The following is a 21097-nucleotide window of genomic DNA, read 5'->3' on the forward strand; positions in this document are numbered from 1 at the left end:
CACAGAGGTCAAAAATAACAATGTAGTATGATATCCAATATAGTATAACGTCAAAGGGCCCATTAAGAGGACAGTTTTCAAAAACACCTTGTAGAAAAGATGGACACTTTTCTTGCAGCAACACTTGTGATTCACGAAAACGTCTGTGATTCATTAAAAATGAGTGCTTTTCATTTATACTGATAATTGATTACACAAATACACTTCCCTATGTACATCATCAACAAACAGCAGTCGAGCAGATCTGCCCTGTCATGTGTCCTATGTAGTTAGCTAGTTACGCTATGGGACAACTGGAAAAATTTTATCTCAGCAGCACGTATTGCTAACATCAGTTACATAGTTAGCTAATATCGAATTTTCTTCCCAGAGATTTTTCTCTTTCTGATGAAACACCCTGGGCTCCTTTACCTGTCTGGATGATGTAAAGAGTCATAGGTTTCTGTTGTCTTAAATTCCTTGAGGCACTTCAGAATAGGTCAAGGGGTTGTGTATATGATCAATATATCATGAAAACACAAATGTGCTATGTGTTCTGCCAGTTTAAGTGAAATCAGCAGTTCTGGGAAAAGTAAATAAGATTCGCAATTGACTTTGTTGGAAGACTTTGTCTTCCGTAGTACAAGCAGAACTACAATTCTATGCAAATGACCTACAAGCCAGAAAGTCTGTCCCAAATATTGCAACCACAACCGAAATCGGTGTTGTAGACAAAAATATAATTGTGCCAACGTATTCATTTCTTTCATTAGAAAACTAACATTTTATTTAGAAAAAAAATGTTTTTTTCAACGGATGACTTGGCGCGAAATATTCCGGAAAGCAGCCAATAAGTGTCCGGCATAGGTAAGAACTGCTTTAATACTGTTTAAAAAGCATCTATGGGGAATTCCTCAAGAAAACGGTTGAGAAAATGCCAAGAATACATTTCTGGAAATTCTAAGCAAGAAGGGTGTCTACTTTAAAGATGTTATTATTAGTCTAAAATGTGGAGAAAAAAATTATAAAAATAAAGAATGAGTGTTTCTAAACTTTTGACTGGTAGTGTAGGTCATTTATTTGATTGTTTTCCTAATGGACAGCAGCTTCTGTCACGATCTCGCCGGCAGAGGTCGCTGTGGAGACAACGTGCACGAGCACCGGGAAAGCGTGTGCACGTGCTCGAAGTGTGCATGGACGATAACACTGTTTCCTACGGACACGTGCCTTTTGTTTTGGTTTGGTTCTCTTCCAGTTCAGGTGATGGTTGATATTCGAGGGTGTGTCATGATTGGTCCCAGCTGTCTGTATTCAGGTGTAATTGTGACTGGTTATTTAAACCCCTCTATGCTACGCACGTCGCACGGTATTAAATTAAAACATTGACTATTAGAGACTGATGGGTGTAATGATGCCACGCGGTAAAGTTCCATGTCCTGTCTTGTTCCTTAGTTCATGCCATGCCATAGTTAAGAGTGTTCATGCCATGCCATAGTTTAGAGTGTTCATGTCTTAGTTTAAAGAGCGTTCATGCCAGAGTTTAAAGAGTGTTCATGCCAGTGTTGAGTGTTCATGTCTTAGTTTAAGGAGTGTTAATGCCTGAGTTAATTGAGTGTTCATGCCTGAGTTAAATGAATGTTTCATGCCTGAGTTAAGTGAGTGTTTCAGGTCATAGTCCTGTTCTTTTGTGCTTCATGCCTCATTCCAAGTTAAGGGATAAGTGTTTCAGTTTCATGTCCTTAGCTTAAATCTAAATAAAGACATCACTCCTGCGCTTACTTCCTGTTTTTAGTCCTATTTCGTAAAGACTTCTGCTTTTATAAAATTACCTGAAATTGGGTTTTGATTAAATGATGGTCACTTTTGACCACTATATAGTGGCAGATCTCACTGTGAAAGGGAGTACAGCATAGTCATGATCACTGCAGCATACAGCATATCATAGCCCTTGTCAAGTCCACGAACTTCTAAATAACAACCAAGTGTTGAGTGCTTGTTTGAAGTGTTTACAAAGAAAACATCATGAACTGAACACGTTTTTTTTTCAAACTTCATTGTAAAAATAACCCAAAGTGTAAAAGGTGTGAGTCGAGCTTAAAAACATGTTCACAAATGCAGACTGCAGACTGGAATAGTTAGCGTAGGCGGTATGAGAGGCTTGGGAGGGAATGTTGTGAAACAGGTGAGGAGTTATGTGGGGTAGTGGGGGAAGAGGAAGCCCTCCATCACCTGCTGGGGAGGATCCCCTGTCGTATGGGAAATGCTTGGCGCATTTTCTTAGTTGACTAAGATGCTGAGAGGTTGATGCCATCGGTCCTGCGGGCATCTAAAACAAATGTGGACATTCCACAGGGCTGGGGTGAGGGGAGTGGAGTGACCTGTGGTGTGGGACACGCCAAGCAAAAGCAGCATTCTTTAGTCTTTAATTTTGAACCTGTTTCCCATTAACAAGCTCATTACACGATTAATAAAACGATTGCTTAACTTCATAATCAGGGATTCATAAAGCCATTTCAGGTCTGATGCGTAAACTATTTCCCTACATTTGAGGCGCCACTTCATTTTATATTCTATCTCTAAGAAAAAGTGACATTTGATGGCTGACAGATCTTGCCCAAGTCATTTACTGTAACAATTCCCAGTGGTGTATCTGTGCCTGGGACGCTGCACTGATTTCCACAGCATTTTACAGATACATCTGATGTTTTTATTCCCCGAATCAATCTAAGGAACTAAGGAACCACTTTAATCCCTTCTGTCATTGCTATATTGAGGCCTAACATGATAATCCTGCATATTTAACCTACAACAACAGGGGATTATTCTCTCTATTTGACTAGTACGCATTAAAAAACTGCGAATCTGTTTTCCATGTGAACTGTTGAAATTCTTACGCGATTGCTGTTTTCCAAGTAACTATATCATAATCATGCCTTACATGATAATGCAACCGATCTCCTGATGCAGTATCTCGTTTGTTTGCCAGTCAAGGAGAACAAAATGTAAACTAACTAGACGGAAGTCAGTGGTATTCCCAAGCCCAGTAATACCAATTCAGTCCAATTTTGAGCTGAATCATTTTAACAGCACAATTGCTGGCAATTAACTCCACCCAAGATAAGTGCAAGCCAAATGATGACTCTCTGCTTCTGAGACCACCCAAAATGATCCCAGTATTCATTTGTTTTTTTATTTAACCTACATAAAGTACGGTATGCTACCTGCATGTCTGGGGATTGTAGCTTGTCATTCCAGCACACAGAGACTCTAACTAGCGAGAATATTCCCTCTCCAGACAAACAAAAAAAGGGATGATATTAAGTGTTGGTGATCTGAAATAAAGCTTGGCCAGTTGCACATGAATGACCTCACTGTTTGTAATTCATTGCACAAAGTGCTCAGGGCGGTTTGGAAGGGCTCCTCTACTCAAAAACATAAATTGAAAGTGAAGACTCAATTAATATGCAAACAACATATGATGAATGTTCTAGTTCAAACTAAAGCTCTAGTTTATCCTCTTTAAGGAAACATTTGTATTTGAAACTGATTGTATTTGAATACACGTTTATGATGACACCTCTTTACCACGAAACAAAATTTAATATCAAATTTTCCGGGAAATAATCAGCGACAGAGTGACAACATGAGTTGCTGTTACTACCCTAAAGTTACATAAAATGTTGTGGAACATCAAGACAATTACTCCCTGCACGGTTTATTAAATGTCACACTACTATTGGCTGTATTTGTGATATAGTCAGTTATAGCCAGGTTTACATTCTTCTGTTGCTGAAAATACAGTAATCTTGAGCACGCATACAGCGCTAACCAGGAAAGTGCAGGTTTACACAAGCAGTTGCTTAGAAAGCTTGACCAATCAGAATTTGATTTGACTTTACCTCAGGCAACAGCAGCGAAGCGCAATGTTTCTCAAGCCTCCGCAACCCGGCCAAGCGCCTGGTAAAGCATCGAACTAACAAAAAGGACCACAGAGTCTAACACAGATTATGAAAATAAAAGTGAGAGGAACTCTATCCCTACCTGGAGAGATGAATTTGACAGGTCATGTTCACAACTCGGTACACTTGCTGTAATGTTACCATAAACACTATAGCTAGCTACAATGCTACCCAGTGTAAGTTTACTTTTCTGCCAGAGATAATCAAGTGTATATGCACTATTAAGTTGTCGTTCGTCATTTAAGACAACATAACAGAAACTTTGACATGTCGCTTGAGCATATACTGTAACTCCTACTGAATTTAAACCAACTGATTTTACAACTAGAAAAGTCGTTAATATTTTTATATTGTGATTTTAAGGAAGTGAGAAGTCTTTCTCTATTACTGCTCGTGTTTATTAGTCAAGGGGACAAGTGCCTTCAGGCAGGATACACTTCTGTACCATGACAAAAACAAATGCCACCAGCAAAACATGAAGGCAAACATGATTTAGACAATATGCTACTCCATAATATATTATTTAATAAAGTCTAATAAATGTAAAATCTAAAAAAATGTTTAAAAAAAAAAGGTAAAATCTAATAAATGTATCCATCCAAGAGAAGTGAGTTGTATTCACATTTTCTTGACAGTATTGTTATACAAACCTCGTGTTATACAAACCGACTCTAATTACATAATAATGCAAACAGATTAGGGCCTTTGACCGCGTAATCGCTCGGTCAGTGCGCGTCAGTACAGTACTATGAAAAGTGTTACCATATCGGCGTGGGGTGAGGGGCCTTGGGAGTGCATACCATCGAACTAAACCATTTTTAAGGAGGGGAGAGGAGATATTTGGGAAACATCTTTGACAAGACTGCTTGTTTTTGTGGTTTTCAGGATACTTGTCGGAAGGACAACCACATGACAACGCTTAATGTCAAGCCCTGATTTAAGTATCATGATATATATGGTTTTGGACATATTGTACTTCCCCATTCCGGGGTGAAATCTCTTCAGGACAGTGCTAAAAGGCATTGTTCATGTGCAGCCTTCCATTCTTCTTTATTTTTCTCCATTAATTATTTCTCAGTTCCATTCTCTCTCCAATGTGTCCTGTTGTGAATATTTCACGAGCTACACATCTGTGTTCTTGTTCTTGTAACATCCACAGAGCAATAAGTGCAGAATGTAAGTTGTATGTCTAAGGTGGCAGGCAACTCTCGCTTATTCAGTACTGTGTGTCTTTATGACACAAATGTGGCAAATCCTGCATTTGTGCTGCATGACAAGACACCTGCAGAAGAATGACTATTTTCCAGCTGATTTTCGGAGGCTATCTAGTTTGGTATAAGATCGTTCTTTATAATGTGTAGTGATTCTACTTTTAAATATCACACACACCAGAGACACAACTAAAAACCTGATATGTGACTTACTTTTTAATATAGGAAAGTGGCTCTTATACATTAATTGATCTGATAGCATCTTCTCATAGAACTCCTCTATAGATGTAATACTGGGTCATGTGACCTTTTATGGAAAACAGACAAATTTTTAAAAGTAAAATTTTAATTTGCCTATTAATAACAGAAATTTCATAGTGCTATGTATTTTACAGTTTCCACATTCCCAAAAAATGCTGTGGATTATAATTCCTTTATGAAAAATGTATACTGTACATGAAAAGTGCTTTAATTAACACAAAGTACAGGTACGTGTCTTTGGATTTTTTTTTAGTTTATACATTACCAAAGAAAATCTGGCAGCATGAATGCAGTGTTTTTGCATTACAGATGTGACATATCAGAAACATTCCATTTCGGACTATAGAGAAATCACAGCTGTGTTATAAAACAACGGAAACTAGAAGAGTTGAATAGAGTGAGAACAAACAAAGATGAACAGAGTTAAGCTGCAGAGTGTTTTATCCGGTGCTCTTGCTTTTATATCTCTATTGTTAAGTTGACATTTGCATGGAATTGCCTGCAGTTATGTAATCTTACATTTCCTCTTCTACATTTGCTTTACTCATCTTGTTTTTCTTATATTTTCCTCTCCAGAGAGGACTTATCTATTTACCAAGCTTACCCATCTGTTGACACTGGCTCGTAAAGCTGTGTACAACTCTGAACTGTAACTCATTTACGTTTGCTTTTACATTTAGTCATCTGGCAGACTTCAATATATGTTGCGGGAATTCCTTTGGTTTGGTCAAATCTTGGATTTTTTTAATGTAAAAAACCCCCAAGTCATTTCCTACAGGAAACCCTGAAAACTGTTGTTCCTAATAACTCCTTTTAAGGTTAACTATAAAGCCTGATAACATCTATTCCATAAACTTCCTTAACTCAATGACTCGGAGATAATGTAGTTACTTTAGGACATGCTAGAAAACATGTACAACATGCAGATAACAGAAAAGCTGTGATGTACAGAAGCTTCAGGCCAGAATGCATGTCACCTACAGGTCTAAGGTTACTGTATTGTCCATGCACTAGCTCACTCCAGAGTGTATCTGCTTAAAGAAAGAACACTAAGCACACCGGTGATGAATATTCAGATGGCTCTGTTCTTTCAACGCAGACTTCCCTCACCGATACACCACGCTCGCTGGAATCGCCTTACTGGGAAATCAATCGTATAGTTTAAGTTTAACCAAATTAACTAGATGGTCTTTACCTTCCACCTTTCCAGACTCGTGTCCAACACACACAGATTCCTGTGATTACATCACAATTCTTTTGCTTGGAAAAATAATTGTGCCCTGTCAAAAATATATTGCTGTAGATTAAATACTAAGGACTTTTAAGGTACAATTAATTATTATACTTTAATTAGAGATTATTCATTTGTAACAAGTCACTGTGAACTTTGTAGATGATGGTTCCCACCCCCATGTCACACATAAGGGTGCTACTAGCATATTATTACACAAATACATTTATACCTCAGCACTGTTGAATTCTTGGTTCTGGACTGGTCAGAAGGAAAGTTTTGATTGGCATATTTTCTGACAAGGTAAAGTCTTCCGGAAGGAGAGCTTTGCATTTTCTTGGTAATATCACAAGATGCAGTTTTTTTTTTTTATCTTATTAAATTCAAGAGAGAAAAAAGAAAGGGTAATAAGGGAACAACCGTTTATAGCTGCTATGACATAAGTGATAACAGGAACTAACTTGTTTCTCAAATGTTCCACAACAATAAATGTAACTAAAAATGGATAAATGCTGTGATGTATTGTCATTTCATACACAAAATAATATAAAAATAAAAAATTTAAATTCAGGACATGATATTATGGAAAACATCAGAGTGGTAACAGTAGCCCTGCGTTGTATCGGGCCACATCACTCCACCTCGTTGTTGATTATTTTCCTCTAACAAGATGCACCATTAGGAGTGGGCGACATGGAAAAAAAATCATATCACAATACTTGAAGACTTTCATCCTCCAGTCTCTGCAAGTGAGTTATAGGAATCAAGCTCTAAGTATTGTACATTTCAGGGTCAGTGGATAACAAGCACCCCACTAATGTCAAGCATTCTGACAAGTATCTAAAGCACTTACTGACCTAAGAATATGCAGTCTCATGACTAACAACGGTTCTGAGTACATACTGTAACACAGTTGAGACACAGCACAAACTGAACCCTGTCTCCATCTTTACACAAGACTAAATGTTATCCTCCTCGGCTAAAGCTATTTCATGAAACTTGTCTATTTATGCAGCATTTATTGTGGCCTTATTTGCCATTTTCTGGTCAGGTGTCACACTGAAAAAGAAAAATGACGTCACAAGACGGAATTCACTTTAAGCATGTTTACATTGTTTCCAAAGACATCTTCATTTTTGGTCAAGTGATAAAAATAAGAAGTGTTAGCTTTATCACAGACACACCAGATGGTCCAGTTACAATCTGTCAGTGCAATCTGACCAGTCAGTTAAATACACGCAGTAAATCTGGTGCTAATGTGATTTCTCTTCATGGAGGAGTGACTGATTGCGTCAAGGATGAAAATAAGGTTCTATGGTTGCTCCGTTTCTGTTGACTTATCAACTGCTTATCTCTCAGTGAGGAGTCTAATCACAGAAAGAAAGGCACTATATTAGGTAAGGTACTGTCTAATCACATAAGCCTACGGAAACTAAATATATACACACAGGCATAATTACTCCCTCAACTGGCCTCAGTGTGCTTTGTGTTGCAATTTATTTATTAAGATTTACAACCCCAATTCCGAAAAAAATTGGGTCAGCATGGAAAATGCTAATAAAAACAAAGAGGAGTGATTTGTAAATGTACTTTGACTTGTATTTAAACAAAAAAACATATAAAACAAGGTATTTGATGTTTTACCTAATCAACTGCATAGTTTTTTGAAGATAAATATTTATTTTGAAATTGATGCATGCAACACATTCCAAAAAAGTTGTGATGGGGCAATCTAGGACTAATAGTAATGTGACAGGTGAGGCAATCGTCTAATCATAGTAAATAAGGAGCCTCCAAAAAAGGCCTAGTCCTTCAAGAGCAAGGATGGGTCGAGGCTCGCCAATCTGCCAACAGATGCATCAGCGAATAATCCAACACTTTGAGAACAATCTTCCCCAAAGACAAATCGGTAGGATTTCGGGCATTTCACCTTCTACAGTGCACAATATAATTGAAAGATTCAAGGAATCCGGTCAAATCTTAGCGAGTAAAGGGAAAGGCTGAAAACCACTTCTGAATGCGCATGATCTCCGTTCCCTCAGACGCCACTGTCTTAAAAACTGTCTTGAGTCTATAATGGATATCCTGACATGGGCTCGGGAATACTCCGGTAAACCTTTGACAGTCAACACCATTCTCCGCTGCATCCACAGATCCACAGCGCCGTCGAAGTCTCTGGGCTCGGTCTCATCTGAGATGGACAGTAGCACAGTGGAATCGTGTTTTGTGGTCCGACGAATCAACATTTTAAATAGTTTTTGGACAAAACAGCCATCCAAGCTGTTATCAGCGTCAGGTCCAAGTCCAGCGTCTGTCATGGTATGGGGGTGTGTCAGTGCCCATGGCATGGGTAACCATCTGTGAGGGCACCATCAATGCAGAAAGATATGTACACAGTTTGGAGCAACATATGCTGCCATCCAGAGCAGGACAACTACAAAATACAGTATATTATATGAATGCTGGCCTCTGAATGTTTGAAACACATAGAGAATTTAGAGCCAAGTGACCACCTTATTCAAATTCTGTGGCAAAACAATTTCTGCCCCATTGAGAGTAATCGATGTCTGTCCTGTTAAGGAAATTCCTGTCATCTGAAACACCATGAGATGTAGCTGAATATTAGTCTTTATATGATAAGCAGAATCCATCTGAAAAGCTCCAGTTTATGTAATTAGATCATCAAACGGTTGAGTCCACTTTTTATTTTTTGCTCGAAACACATCCTAGCAATTCCTGAATTAATAACCCAGCAAATATTTAAGTTCTGTTGAAACTCTGTAGAAGAACAGAATTACAGGGAATGTTTGTGGGGTCACTGGCTGATTAAAATAATGCTTAACTCAAAAGTCAGTCATTTTTCCATTTGTTTGATCATTCTACCGAGTATAAAATAAACTCTAACACCCCCTTCACCAGTCTGCCAGCTTTGACAAGATAAATCACAGATTTCTAGCTCTGGAAACACTTCGCCTTACCTCACTTAGACACAACACGTCAAAAAATTCCAACCCCTCTTTCCCTGTGTGTGAAACGAGCAATGATTAATGGATTTACATTTTGCAGTTCACGGCACAGTGCCCTTAAATTAGTACAACAGAAGGGAAGTCACTTTAATCCCCACTTTAGGAGCTCCTGAACATGAGTCTGTTTTGTTTTGTTGTTTTTTCCCTAATTTTGTGTACTGGTGAATTGTTATAGGATATACAGCTGAAAAGAAAAATGCCAGACATCTCTTCAGGGAGGAAAGCTGCAGCGTTGATGCTCCTGATATTACCAACTGTATGACTGAAGGGCCTGATGAGTCTCATATTCGCATATCATTTTATTTCTCTTTGACATCGCATGAAGTGTAATGCATTCAGGTTATTACTGCAATTTCAATCAAATTATGTTTCATATTAAAGCTCTGAACTGTTCTGATGTCAGGGGTGGTCAGATGATCTGTCCCTTTCAGTACAGACTGTAAATACAGGACTGAATTCAACACAATCATCTGGCTATAATTCAGTGGGGGGAAAAAAGAGGAAAATTTACTGTTATCTCTGCTCTCTAAATAAAAATGTGTGTACCTGATACAGTTCCACTGTAAGTCAGGCTGATCTGTAATTAAAAATCCCTGTGTGAACTAAAAGAGTCCTGCTGAACGAAAGAGGCCGTGGACTTGCTGGTGTGTGTGTGGTGGTGTTTGTGAGAGGCCGCTGGCAAGGCTGCGCACACTCTAGGAATGCTGTTCCTGGCACTTTCACCTCAGTGAGCAGAACCTCAAAAACCCGAACAAAAACAACTTCACCTACATAAATAAACTTAATCTAATTAACAACTCAGTTAAAACAATATCGCCTACAGCTCAGTGCCAGTGTTGGGACAGCAATCATAGAAAGGGAGGGGGAAAGAATAATGCATGTTGTTCTGACAGTAAGAGCCGAGCTGCACTTGTTTTGAAAATGCATTAGTAATTTCCGCGCAGCAGTCAGACACTATTTTGATCAATTGCCACCTACGCATGGACATCTTATTGACATTTGGGCAATGCACATGTTTGGAATTCCTAAAGCATGAATGTGTATGTTCTAAGCTTTCCGCTCCATCTGCTCCTGCTTACCAAGTGAAAATAATACAAGAACTATAGAAATGAAAAGAGGATCGCTTCAGAGAGAAGCCTTTTCATGTCTCCAGCTAGGAGTTCACATAAATTCTACTTTAAAATATGGACCAAATTACAGCTCTCTTACAAAAATCCAGAGAGCCGGGCATTATTGTTTTCTGCCCTTGTTCATATTCATTAGCTATCATAGTTTCTCGATGTTTTATTCCACAACTCGGTGAATGTCTGATAATTTAATGGATTATTTTTTAAACAACTGTTCTAATTACGAGGCAATTATCTGACAGTTGCCACAGTCATCTTCCTCCTTTCACCAGTATATCACAATATCTAGGGCAGTTTTCATTCATGCCAGAGGAATTTCAGGAAAATAGAAGATAAAAGAAACACAGAAGAAAAATTACCAATATATATCCAGACCTGTTTACTCAACCGTATTCATTTTAGTAGTATCAAGCATCAAGCATTGACAAATCGTAAATTCATCAAGCTCCAGGGTGCTGGTTGCTGTGCTCAGAAAGCTCAGATGAGTGTGGTTTACACACAGGTGTAAATACAGGTTTACACAAACTTTTGGCCATGTAGTGTAGATTTATCATTTTTGCTTTAATTTAGGAACTCATCATTCACAGCTTTCTTACTTAGCAAAAACTCAATACTGACTTTCTACATGGTGTCTGGTAACTTGGACAAATTTATTGCGACTTTTGTTAAATCAACAGGTGACCTATTCTCTACAGCAGTCATGATCTCATTTGTGATATCTTCAGGTTAAAATGTTTTGGCTTATTTCCAGCCCAGAATAGCACATACTTGTTGCTGTTCCATGCTGCTTTATTTAAGAATCGGAGACACGCAAAGGGACAACTTTTCAACTTCATAGTGCAACCTGAAAACAGATTTTTGTCCCCCTTGACAATGTTTGCAAACAGTGTGCTTTTCGGTTTTCTCAAAATACAGACACATTTTAAATGGATACTTACAGACAAGAAGTATTTCACTGTTGTGTCAAAATAAATTTTAAAAAAATTCAGAAAACAGGGGAAATAAGAGAATTTTTACCTATTAATTTCATAATAATGGCCTCTCGGGACTCCAATATAATTAAATATTTAATCTAATATATTTATTCTTTCTATATGAATGATGGGTTTCTCACTTTCATCTACACCTTCTTATATTTTCCAGACACAGAAAAGCCAGTATAATGCTCTCGGTGCAGTGTTTTTGATCCTGCACATATTTGTAGGCTTCCATTTGCTCTGTGATCCTGTGAGGCCACATTCCACATTTGTTCCCAAAGCTGAGCGTGTGTGGTGTGGTGAGCTGCCTCGGATATTTCTCTGACCTCCGTGTGAGTGCCATCCTCCAGCCACTCCAGCCCACAGGCGCTCAGCTGTTTCAGGCCATTACGCTGCGGATGAACCACCAGACGCGCTGGTCTCCTGTTGCTCCTAGAGTCAGCACGTTTCATCATGTCCTGACTGTTGTGGTACCCATGTGGATTACTTTGGTGCCCCATGTCTGGGAAGTTCCTCTAGACTATGGGGATGGCATGATGGGAATTTCCTCATACCTGCCTTTCGTATGATCTAAACTAGATCTCATTGTTCTGCTATGACTGTGCTGGCGGCTTTCGGCTTTTTTAAAAGCATCCTGCTGTGGAGACATGCATGCCTTTTTTCACCTCAACACGGTGGCACTGAAAAACAACCACAAAAGATTCGCACAGACACTGATGTGAGGGGAGAGGTTTCACACATGACATTCATTTATCTCTAACACTTACTAAAATCAGAGTCTTCAGGCAGGCAATGGAGTAATCCAGGAGGACCAGCGAGCTTTTCACACAGCCTTGAAGCACATTTGCTCTGAAACCGTGGGAGGGAAAGCAGCTGACACACGGCACCTCTTGGGGAAAATACTTTCAACACTTTCTCTTTTCTCTAACTGCTGATTTATTACCAAATGATGAAGCTTATCAAAACAATGCAACACAACCTACCTGTGACTCTTATATTACAGGTTTCCTGACACTTACACTGTAAAGTGAGGAAACTTAAAAGAACAATTCCACACATATTGGATGCAATATTTGAACTCATAACTTGCAGAGTGTCTGATTTACTGCACAAGGGAGGCCACTTGCATATCTGCTCACATGCCCTTCCACAGAGAACGGGACAATGTTTAAAAGTTAAATATTCATGTACATATATCGGTTTTACAGACATATGGGAAAATTATGTTGCGAAATGTATTTCAATGTATATTAAATGTATGTTGGTATAATAATGGTAGAAAATCTACCTACAAATGTGACGTGTCTGAATCAGCCTCTCAATTTTTTCCAATGTTTTAATACTCCTATGCATGCAGAAAATGGCCGTCTCCCACTTGCACTTCATCTTAAATGACAGAGAGTAATGTTCAATGTTTAGCCTAAGCTGAAACAGTTTCATTACATTACACTTGTCCAACTCCAGCGAATCCTGGCATTGCTTGAATTTGGCATAGAACACTCGATAACATCCAGAGCACCGCTGCTCTTCTTAAAGACATGGCTTTCAAACATGCAGACAATAACAAAGTGCTCTGAATCTCAGCCTTTTTGTCCGAGCATTTGGTTCTGACATGACTTATAAGCATCACCCTCATTCAGATATTACAGAAACCTTAGAATTGATATGATCTATGGATTTGAGAGGATAAGGATTGGGCATATTTTTCTGTCTCTATGTGAATAACCACACTTCACAGCATACGAATTTTTATTTTCTTTTTAAGTCACAGTAGGGGCAAAACTTTAATTATTTGGATTAAAAAAGCAGCTAGAGAAAGACCCTAAACAAGATAAAAGGCACAGATTTACAGTAAGGCTAATTATATGTTGGGTGATTTAAGCCAGTCCTCACACTTGAGTGATCACAGAGAGTGAGCACTTCCTCCAGGTCTACTTACTCCCTTCACGTCACAGCACTAAAAGCTCTACCAGCAAGTGGCCCTTAATCAATCAATCGAGCAAGCAATCAATCAATCACTACATTGCAACATAAAAGGTTGGGGTCACACCCTAAACAAACAAAATAAAATATTACTCCCTCCAGGATTTCGCGATTTTACGATACAAAATCAAGCAAACTCCGTAATATTCTGAAGCGTGTGCAATTTTGGCAATTCAAGTAGTTTTCTGCAAAAAAAGGGACAAAAATCTCAACGAATTGAATGCAAACTTTGAAAGCAAAATCAAAATCGCTGAAGCAAAATCAAGCATTTTAGCCTCAACAATAAATTTAAAAAATCAGCAAAATCCTGTACGGACTGATACAACTGATTATACTAGTTTTAAAGAATTTACAGAGTCGTAAAAAAAAAATGGTGAAATGGCTGTAAATTTTATGTAAACATTTATTTAATAATATGCATGACTATTCACTTGTTCTCTTCTCCGTTTGTCTCATCAAGGTTAAGAGCATTTCTAAAGTGCAAAACTCAAGTCACATCCAATATTTAAAATGACTCACAATTAAGGATCAAATGAATCTCTGGCGTATTATCGAGAATATTTCTTCTGTTTATTTATTTTTCGATACTGAAATCCCGTTTGTGTCTTTCTTCCACGTAGGTACTGTATACATGTATACGCCTAGATCTCAGTTTATTACTCACACTACAAATTACTCAGTGATGAATAAATTGGGAAATGTGTATTGACTAATAGCCTAAAGTCTTGTGATTTTAAGGAGTTTGTTATTTTTTCCGGAAAAAAAAGAAAAAGAAAAGATAAAACATTTTCGTTCAAGGGTTAAATAGGGAAGGGTATATAAATCGACAGAGAATGTAAAACAGATTGACAGTGATGAAGTAATGCAGTTTCATACTGATTTATTATACATTATAAACTGTATTCCTTGAGTTAAGGTACACTGTATCCTCTGTGTAGCCTACATGACCATGAAAGCAAACTAGAGAGACAAGGAATGGTGACGTATATACCCTTCTTCTGAGAGTGAGGGAAAAAGGAACATTACAGTTTAGTACCCCCTTTTCTGAGCGTGAATGAACATCTAAAGGTACAATTTAGTACTTTTTCATTTCCTAAGAGTGCACAACTATCTGGTCATAAGATAAGAACCAGATAAGAGAACTTAAGTGCCGTTTCCTGAAACTGACATTAACATACTTTTCTAATCTCCGAAAAGTAGTACTGACTGGGGGGGGGGGGGGGGGGGGGGGGGGGGGGGGGGCGAAAACGTTAATAATCCCTGAAATGAAAAGTTAACTGGAAAAAGTGACCTTCCTCATATAATACATGTCCGACTGAGGGAGGTTCAGACTCGCCTGTACAGCCAGCATCAGACAAAACCGTTATTCCGCATCAGTAAACCGTTAAAGACTTTTCCTCACGCGCTCAAGTCGAACGTTCTGGAAACCAGCTAACTGATGAGTGTTACACTGAAACACGCAGATCTAACGCGGATTTAGACGCCGCTTTCTCTGACTGGGATGTTAAAACTTTTAAAGCAGAGATTACTTGAGGACTGGAACAACGTTTCGAGCGAGAAGTATAGACTTTCAACCTACACAAACACAATGCTTCGCCAAAATCAATGTACATCTAAATAACTGCTAAACAAACAAGTTATAGGAAAAGAAAACAGTTTTTTTGTTGTTGTTGTTCTTCTTCTTCTTTGAAAAGCAAATCTCAGCGGACGCGAGTCCGAGAAACGACGCCAAACACAAGTTACAAAAAAAAAACCCCAAAAATACTGTCAAACAGTGTAGCTTGAGCTACTTTTATTCGCTTCATACTTTATATTTCAAACGTTCTGCCTGTATTTCCACACACAGCTCTAGATGCTCGGCTTTATTCTCTACTTTAGTTGGCTTAAGAGTATGAAGCAGCCGCTTCCCAAACACGTCGACTACTTTAAGCTTTCCGTGTATATGAGTGGGGGGGGGAATGACCAGAAACAAAAACAACTTGCAACAAATTCCACCAACACTTTGTGGAGAATAAGAATAATAATAAGCCTATGTTAGAAAAAACAAACAAAAACATGACTCACATTGTATGGTGAGGAGAGCCAGAAGACAATATAGCCGCGTTAACGCCATCTTGGTGTGGATGTAATGTGAAGTGTGAGCCGTACATGCGCAAAGTGAAGCGCTGTGGGGAGGATGAGAGAGAGAGAGAGAGAGAGAGAGAGAGAGAGAGAGAGCGCACTTCTGTAGTACCTAGTATGGCAAAAAGAGTACTATGTGCAATCATATGGTAACTATAGAATCCTGTCGTCATGTACTACTTTCACATACTGTTTAGTAGGGCAGTAGGCTACTGTTTTCCCTATTAAGCTGCTCGCGCCTGAAAGAAGGCCAGTCACGTTGTAGTTCCCATGGCTACCGCGTGCATCGCTGATGTCGAGATATCCACACAACGACAGTGTACATGTGAATGTGTGGATGTGTGGCCGCCTGGGAAACTGTTCACACGATCACATTTGGATTATTTTCTGAACTGAAATATGTTTATTTTATTTTTATTTTATTTTATTTTTAATGTAACTAAGCTATAACATTTTAATTCTCGTTACTGCAAAAAGTGAAAAGAGAGACAATTAAACATTCCCCTATTCCTTTGAAAGACTCCCTGGTTACCTCTAGATTTATAAACGAATCTACTTACACTAAAAAAAAAAAAATGCTAGGTTAATTCACTACCCAAACGTTGGGATGAGCCTTTTGGGTCATTTAATTGGGCAATTTTCTCAGTCACTACCTAGTTTTTGGGTAGTTTTGTGTAACCCAGCCGTTGGGTTATTAGCTGGGTCATTTTCTTCAGACAAGATAGGAAAATGTGAGTTAGTATTAAACAGGCAATTGTTATTACATCATAAATGATTACAGCCAATCATATTCCAGTATGCAATGAAGGCCAGTTAACAAGAGAAGACAGTGGAGATTTGGTAGATTTCCAATTTGCATATAGTCAATGTTATAAATTTAAGTAATGAGTCTATGATGACTGATAGAAAGTAAATACTACTATAAAATCATTTACTGTTGATGGTGTGAGCAGCCATGTTGACATGAAGTCATATGCAAAATTACATATGCAAAATTTCTCAAGGCTAAAAAATTATTTTTTAAAAATTACATGGCAAAATTAGTAGACGTTAACATACCTTTCTTACCTGACATTTCTTATAGAAATGTCACCCCAAATTTTATTTAAAAAATAAATAAATAAATAAAAAATTTGTAATCTTATCAAACATCTTAAAACTGTGTAGGAGATTTTAAATAAATAAATAAATAAATAAAATAAACAAACAAACAAATTCTTAGCAATATTAATTAATAGCAAAGTTTCACAGAAAAGCATTAGACAATTAGCCTGCTACCAGAAGAGTGTGATATAGTGTCATAGGCACAAACATGCAGAACCAGTCGTGGCTATTTTTAACTGAAAATTCCTTACAGAAATGTTGCTTGCACTGTCCATCTGTATAATGATCTACTGATTGCTTAATGAATATGATTGCATTGTCAGTACAGATGTCTTGTACATGCAAATGCAATTGATTCTTTCTGTAAAAGGCTTGCTCAAAATTAATTTAGTGCGCTAATCAAAGTGGTTTCTTTTCTCTAAAGCTTACATTTTCTTTTTGTCTCTAAAGCTTACATGCTGCAGGACTCTTTGGGCTTTTTTTATCGTCTAAGAGAAAACTATGGATTTCCTGACGTTTAGATATTGAGTTATTTACTGGAGTGACAAAGTCTCTTGAGGACGTGACAACCATGTCAATCACTGAAAAAAAATGAACATGTCGTTTCCTTTGAAAAAAACAAACAAACAAATAATTTTCACCATACAGTTGAGGTCACAAGTTTATACTGTATATGTCTTACAGAATCTGCTAAATGTTAATAATAATCTAATCCATCTTTTCACACTGAGGATAATTTATGGACTCATACACAATTAAAAAAGCTACAAACATTCACAAGAAGGCAACACGTGCTTTTACATTAAAAGCTAGGGAGTCTAAACTTTTGAACAGTATGATGGGTGTAAATTGCTGGGTTTTTTTTTTGTTTTTTTTTAAAGATCTGCTCTCCATGATTTTTACATGTTTCCAAGAAGACAATATAATAACAATTTACACCGATCATCATGTTAAAAATTTTACGTGCGCTTGGCTCTTAATGTTTTGTGTTGCCTACTTGAGAATAAAGTTCAGCATATGACATCAAGTCAACATAGCTGCTCACACCATGAACAGTAAATGATTTTATAACAGTATTCACTTTAGATCAATCAACATACAGTAGATACCTTAGTTGGATAAACCTATAATACTGACCACACAGTTCTCTGTTTTGAGAAAAATATTTACATTATAAACTTATGATCAGCTGGCTAGCTTGCTAACTAATCACACAAGATCATGGAGATGTCATTTCCCTCCACTTTGTAGCTAAAATTTTTTGAGTTTGAAAATGACATTATTATTGAGTTCACCTCTGAGTTAAACTGTACACAGCACACTACATTTTAGGCAATTACCAAGTGAAGCTAATTATTATGGTATCTAATTTTTTCCCCAATTAGCAAGTGATCTGGCATATATATTGTTCCTTTTCCCAGTTTGCATCTACAAGCCAGTTAACCATATCAATAAAACAACTTCTTGGTCTCAAGGAAACAATATTTGTTAGCCTATGATAGCAAAAAATTATCTTGAGTTGTCTTTTTGTTTAGATTTTTCACATTATATTGTATAATGAATTTATTGTATAATAAAACATTTTTTGGATAATGAATTGCCTCTCTAGACAGCTGCAGTATTTCAGCAGAACTACTGTTGCTCTAAGTAATGGCTTTATAATCACCATCCAACGGAAAGAACAGATGAAGATGAAGCCCTTGTTATTTGTACTGGTGACATCTTGTGCAGATCTGTTGTAATCAAAGAGTGTTATATTCAATATGCTTGAATAAAAGATCATTTGATTAATTAAATGTGTTATACTACACATTGGGGGCTCCAAATACATTCTTCCATTATGATTAGGAATGGTTTCTTCATGTTGCCTGCTATTTGCAATACTGCAACTCTGCTTAAAAAAACAAACAAACAAACAAATAAACAACCAAAAATAATACTATTGATACCAGAAATATTTCCACACATAGATCACAAATTGTGCTGCCATGGTTCTAACTCATTATAGTTTGTTGTTGTTGGGTTTTTTTTTTGTACAACTGAAAACAAGTATTTTTTTTTAGATGTTCACTTAATCAGAATTTTCTCAGAACCTCTCTGCAGAACCATGCAGTTTGGCACAACACTTCAATGTATTCTTAAAATGCTCTACCAAATTCTGCAAACACATCTCAAAATACATTAATTTCACCAAACCTTGTAACAAGAATCCTTTGACATGAATCCTTTACTACTACTACTACTACTACTACTACTACTATTACTACTACTGCATCGACTAATACTAATACTAAAACTAATACTAAAACAACTACTACTATTACTACTACAACTACTACTACTAATACTACTACTACCACTACTACTACTAATAATAATAATACAATAACAACAACAGCAACAACAACTACTACTACTACAACTACTACTAATACTAATACCACATCTAATACTACTACTACTAATACTACACCCAAAACAACTACTACTACTAATATTACTACTAATACTACCTAATACTAATACTAAAACAACCACCTATCTGGTATATGTACTGTATAAATGAGCCAGTGGGCATAGATACTTTAGATATATAGCTAAGGTTGATAAACTGCCAACAGAGTGTAAAATCTACACATGTAGGCAATTTCAGTTCATATTTCACTTGATTCCCCGCCTTGTGCCCCATGCTCCTTGGGATAGGCTCCAGGTTTCCTTTTGAAGGAAGGATAAGCGGTATAGAAGATGGATGGATGGATTTCACTTGATTGTGATCTAGGAATGCATCCATTTTACTGCAATACAAATGATGGTACATACAGTATTTATATCCATAAACACATGGTCCAGCTGAATAACACAATGAACACAATTTCAAGTTAAATATTGAAATAAAGTGTAGTTTATTTCATTTAACTGTCTTGAATGTTGTTTTAGTGACAGATTTTGCTTCAGTCTTCTAAAGAGCTGAACCTAGCTGAACAGAATATTTCAAGATGAGTTTCTCTGTGTAGTCTCTCACAGATTCTCATTTAATAATCAAGCACTGTTCTTCAGGTCATCTACTTACTGAAACGATCATAAACGAAATGATATTTGTAATTCCGCTTTAAGTAATTCTGCTTTATTCATGTTGCATATCAGTTTGCAATTTTGCTTCATGTTGCATAGAAATGTCATGTTTTACAGCAGCTATTAATGTAATAGCTTGTTGTATTAACAAGAAACAAAAACTCTTTCCTGAAGACTCTCCTGTGGCAGCAAACTTATTGATTGCTAAAAAGGCACTCACACTGCAGACTCCTTCCTTAAATGTTTAAATGATCTGTGGTACGCTTCATGTATATGAATTTGGAACTTTTCTTCATGTCATAAAGCATTTTGCAATTTCCATTCATCTTGCTGAGAAATTAGTCGTTTTGTTTCCTGCACATCAATTTGTCATTTTGGTTTAATGCTACATGAAATTTCATTTCATGTCACACAGTAGTTCGTCATTTTGCTTCATGTCTTACATGATTTTTTAAATTTCTCTTCATGTTGCAGAGAAATTATGTACAGTACATCAATTGGTTATTTCGCTTGATGTCACAAAGCAATTCGCAATTCCATTTCATGTTGCATAGTCATTTGTAATTTCACTTTGTTTCATGCATGAATTTGTAATTTCACTTTATATTGCACATGAACTTCATGTTCATAACATTTCTAACTGATCTACATGTCACAAACCATTTTGTAATTTCACTTCATGTCATACACTAAGTTTTCTGCATAGCTGTAATGTTGTCTTTTTCTAATTTTACTTTGTCATAAAGCCTACTTGGGGAAAGGCTACAAAAAAATGAATAAAGATTATATTTAGAACTGTTATGACAATTGTACAATATTGATTATTGGTTATTTGTTGAAGTTGTATATTATCTTAACTCACATTTATTACAAAGGAGATTGTCCATCATCCCATCATCCGTCACTGTATCAAACTTAGACGGTCAGGTGTGTAAAGATGAGTCCTGGGCTGTTTGTGTCGTTTCGGCAGAAACGCAGACCAGATGCATCTCAGTTCCAATTAGGTAACAAGATCTGACAGGCTCAGAGTCGTAGGAGTGAAGGGT

The 21097-nt window shown here is 37.1% G+C and overlaps 1 protein-coding gene across 1 annotated transcript in view; it reads right to left on the reverse strand.

The window, feature by feature from the left end:
- The window catches only part of jam3b (junctional adhesion molecule 3b), a 37506-nt gene extending 21556 nt beyond the window's left edge, over positions 1 to 15950 (reverse strand). Inside the window, exon 1 of the mRNA XM_047161997.2 lies at positions 15819 to 15950. Coding sequence (XP_047017953.2) covers positions 15819 to 15867 — 49 coding nt within the window. The 5' untranslated portion in view covers positions 15868 to 15950. The remainder of the gene's footprint in view (positions 1 to 15818) is intronic.
- Between the last annotated feature and the right edge of the window lie 5147 nt (positions 15951 to 21097).

This window comes from Ictalurus punctatus, chromosome 18 (genome assembly GCF_001660625.3).
Source record: "Ictalurus punctatus breed USDA103 chromosome 18, Coco_2.0, whole genome shotgun sequence".
Taxonomy (NCBI): Eukaryota; Metazoa; Chordata; class Actinopteri; order Siluriformes; family Ictaluridae; genus Ictalurus; species Ictalurus punctatus.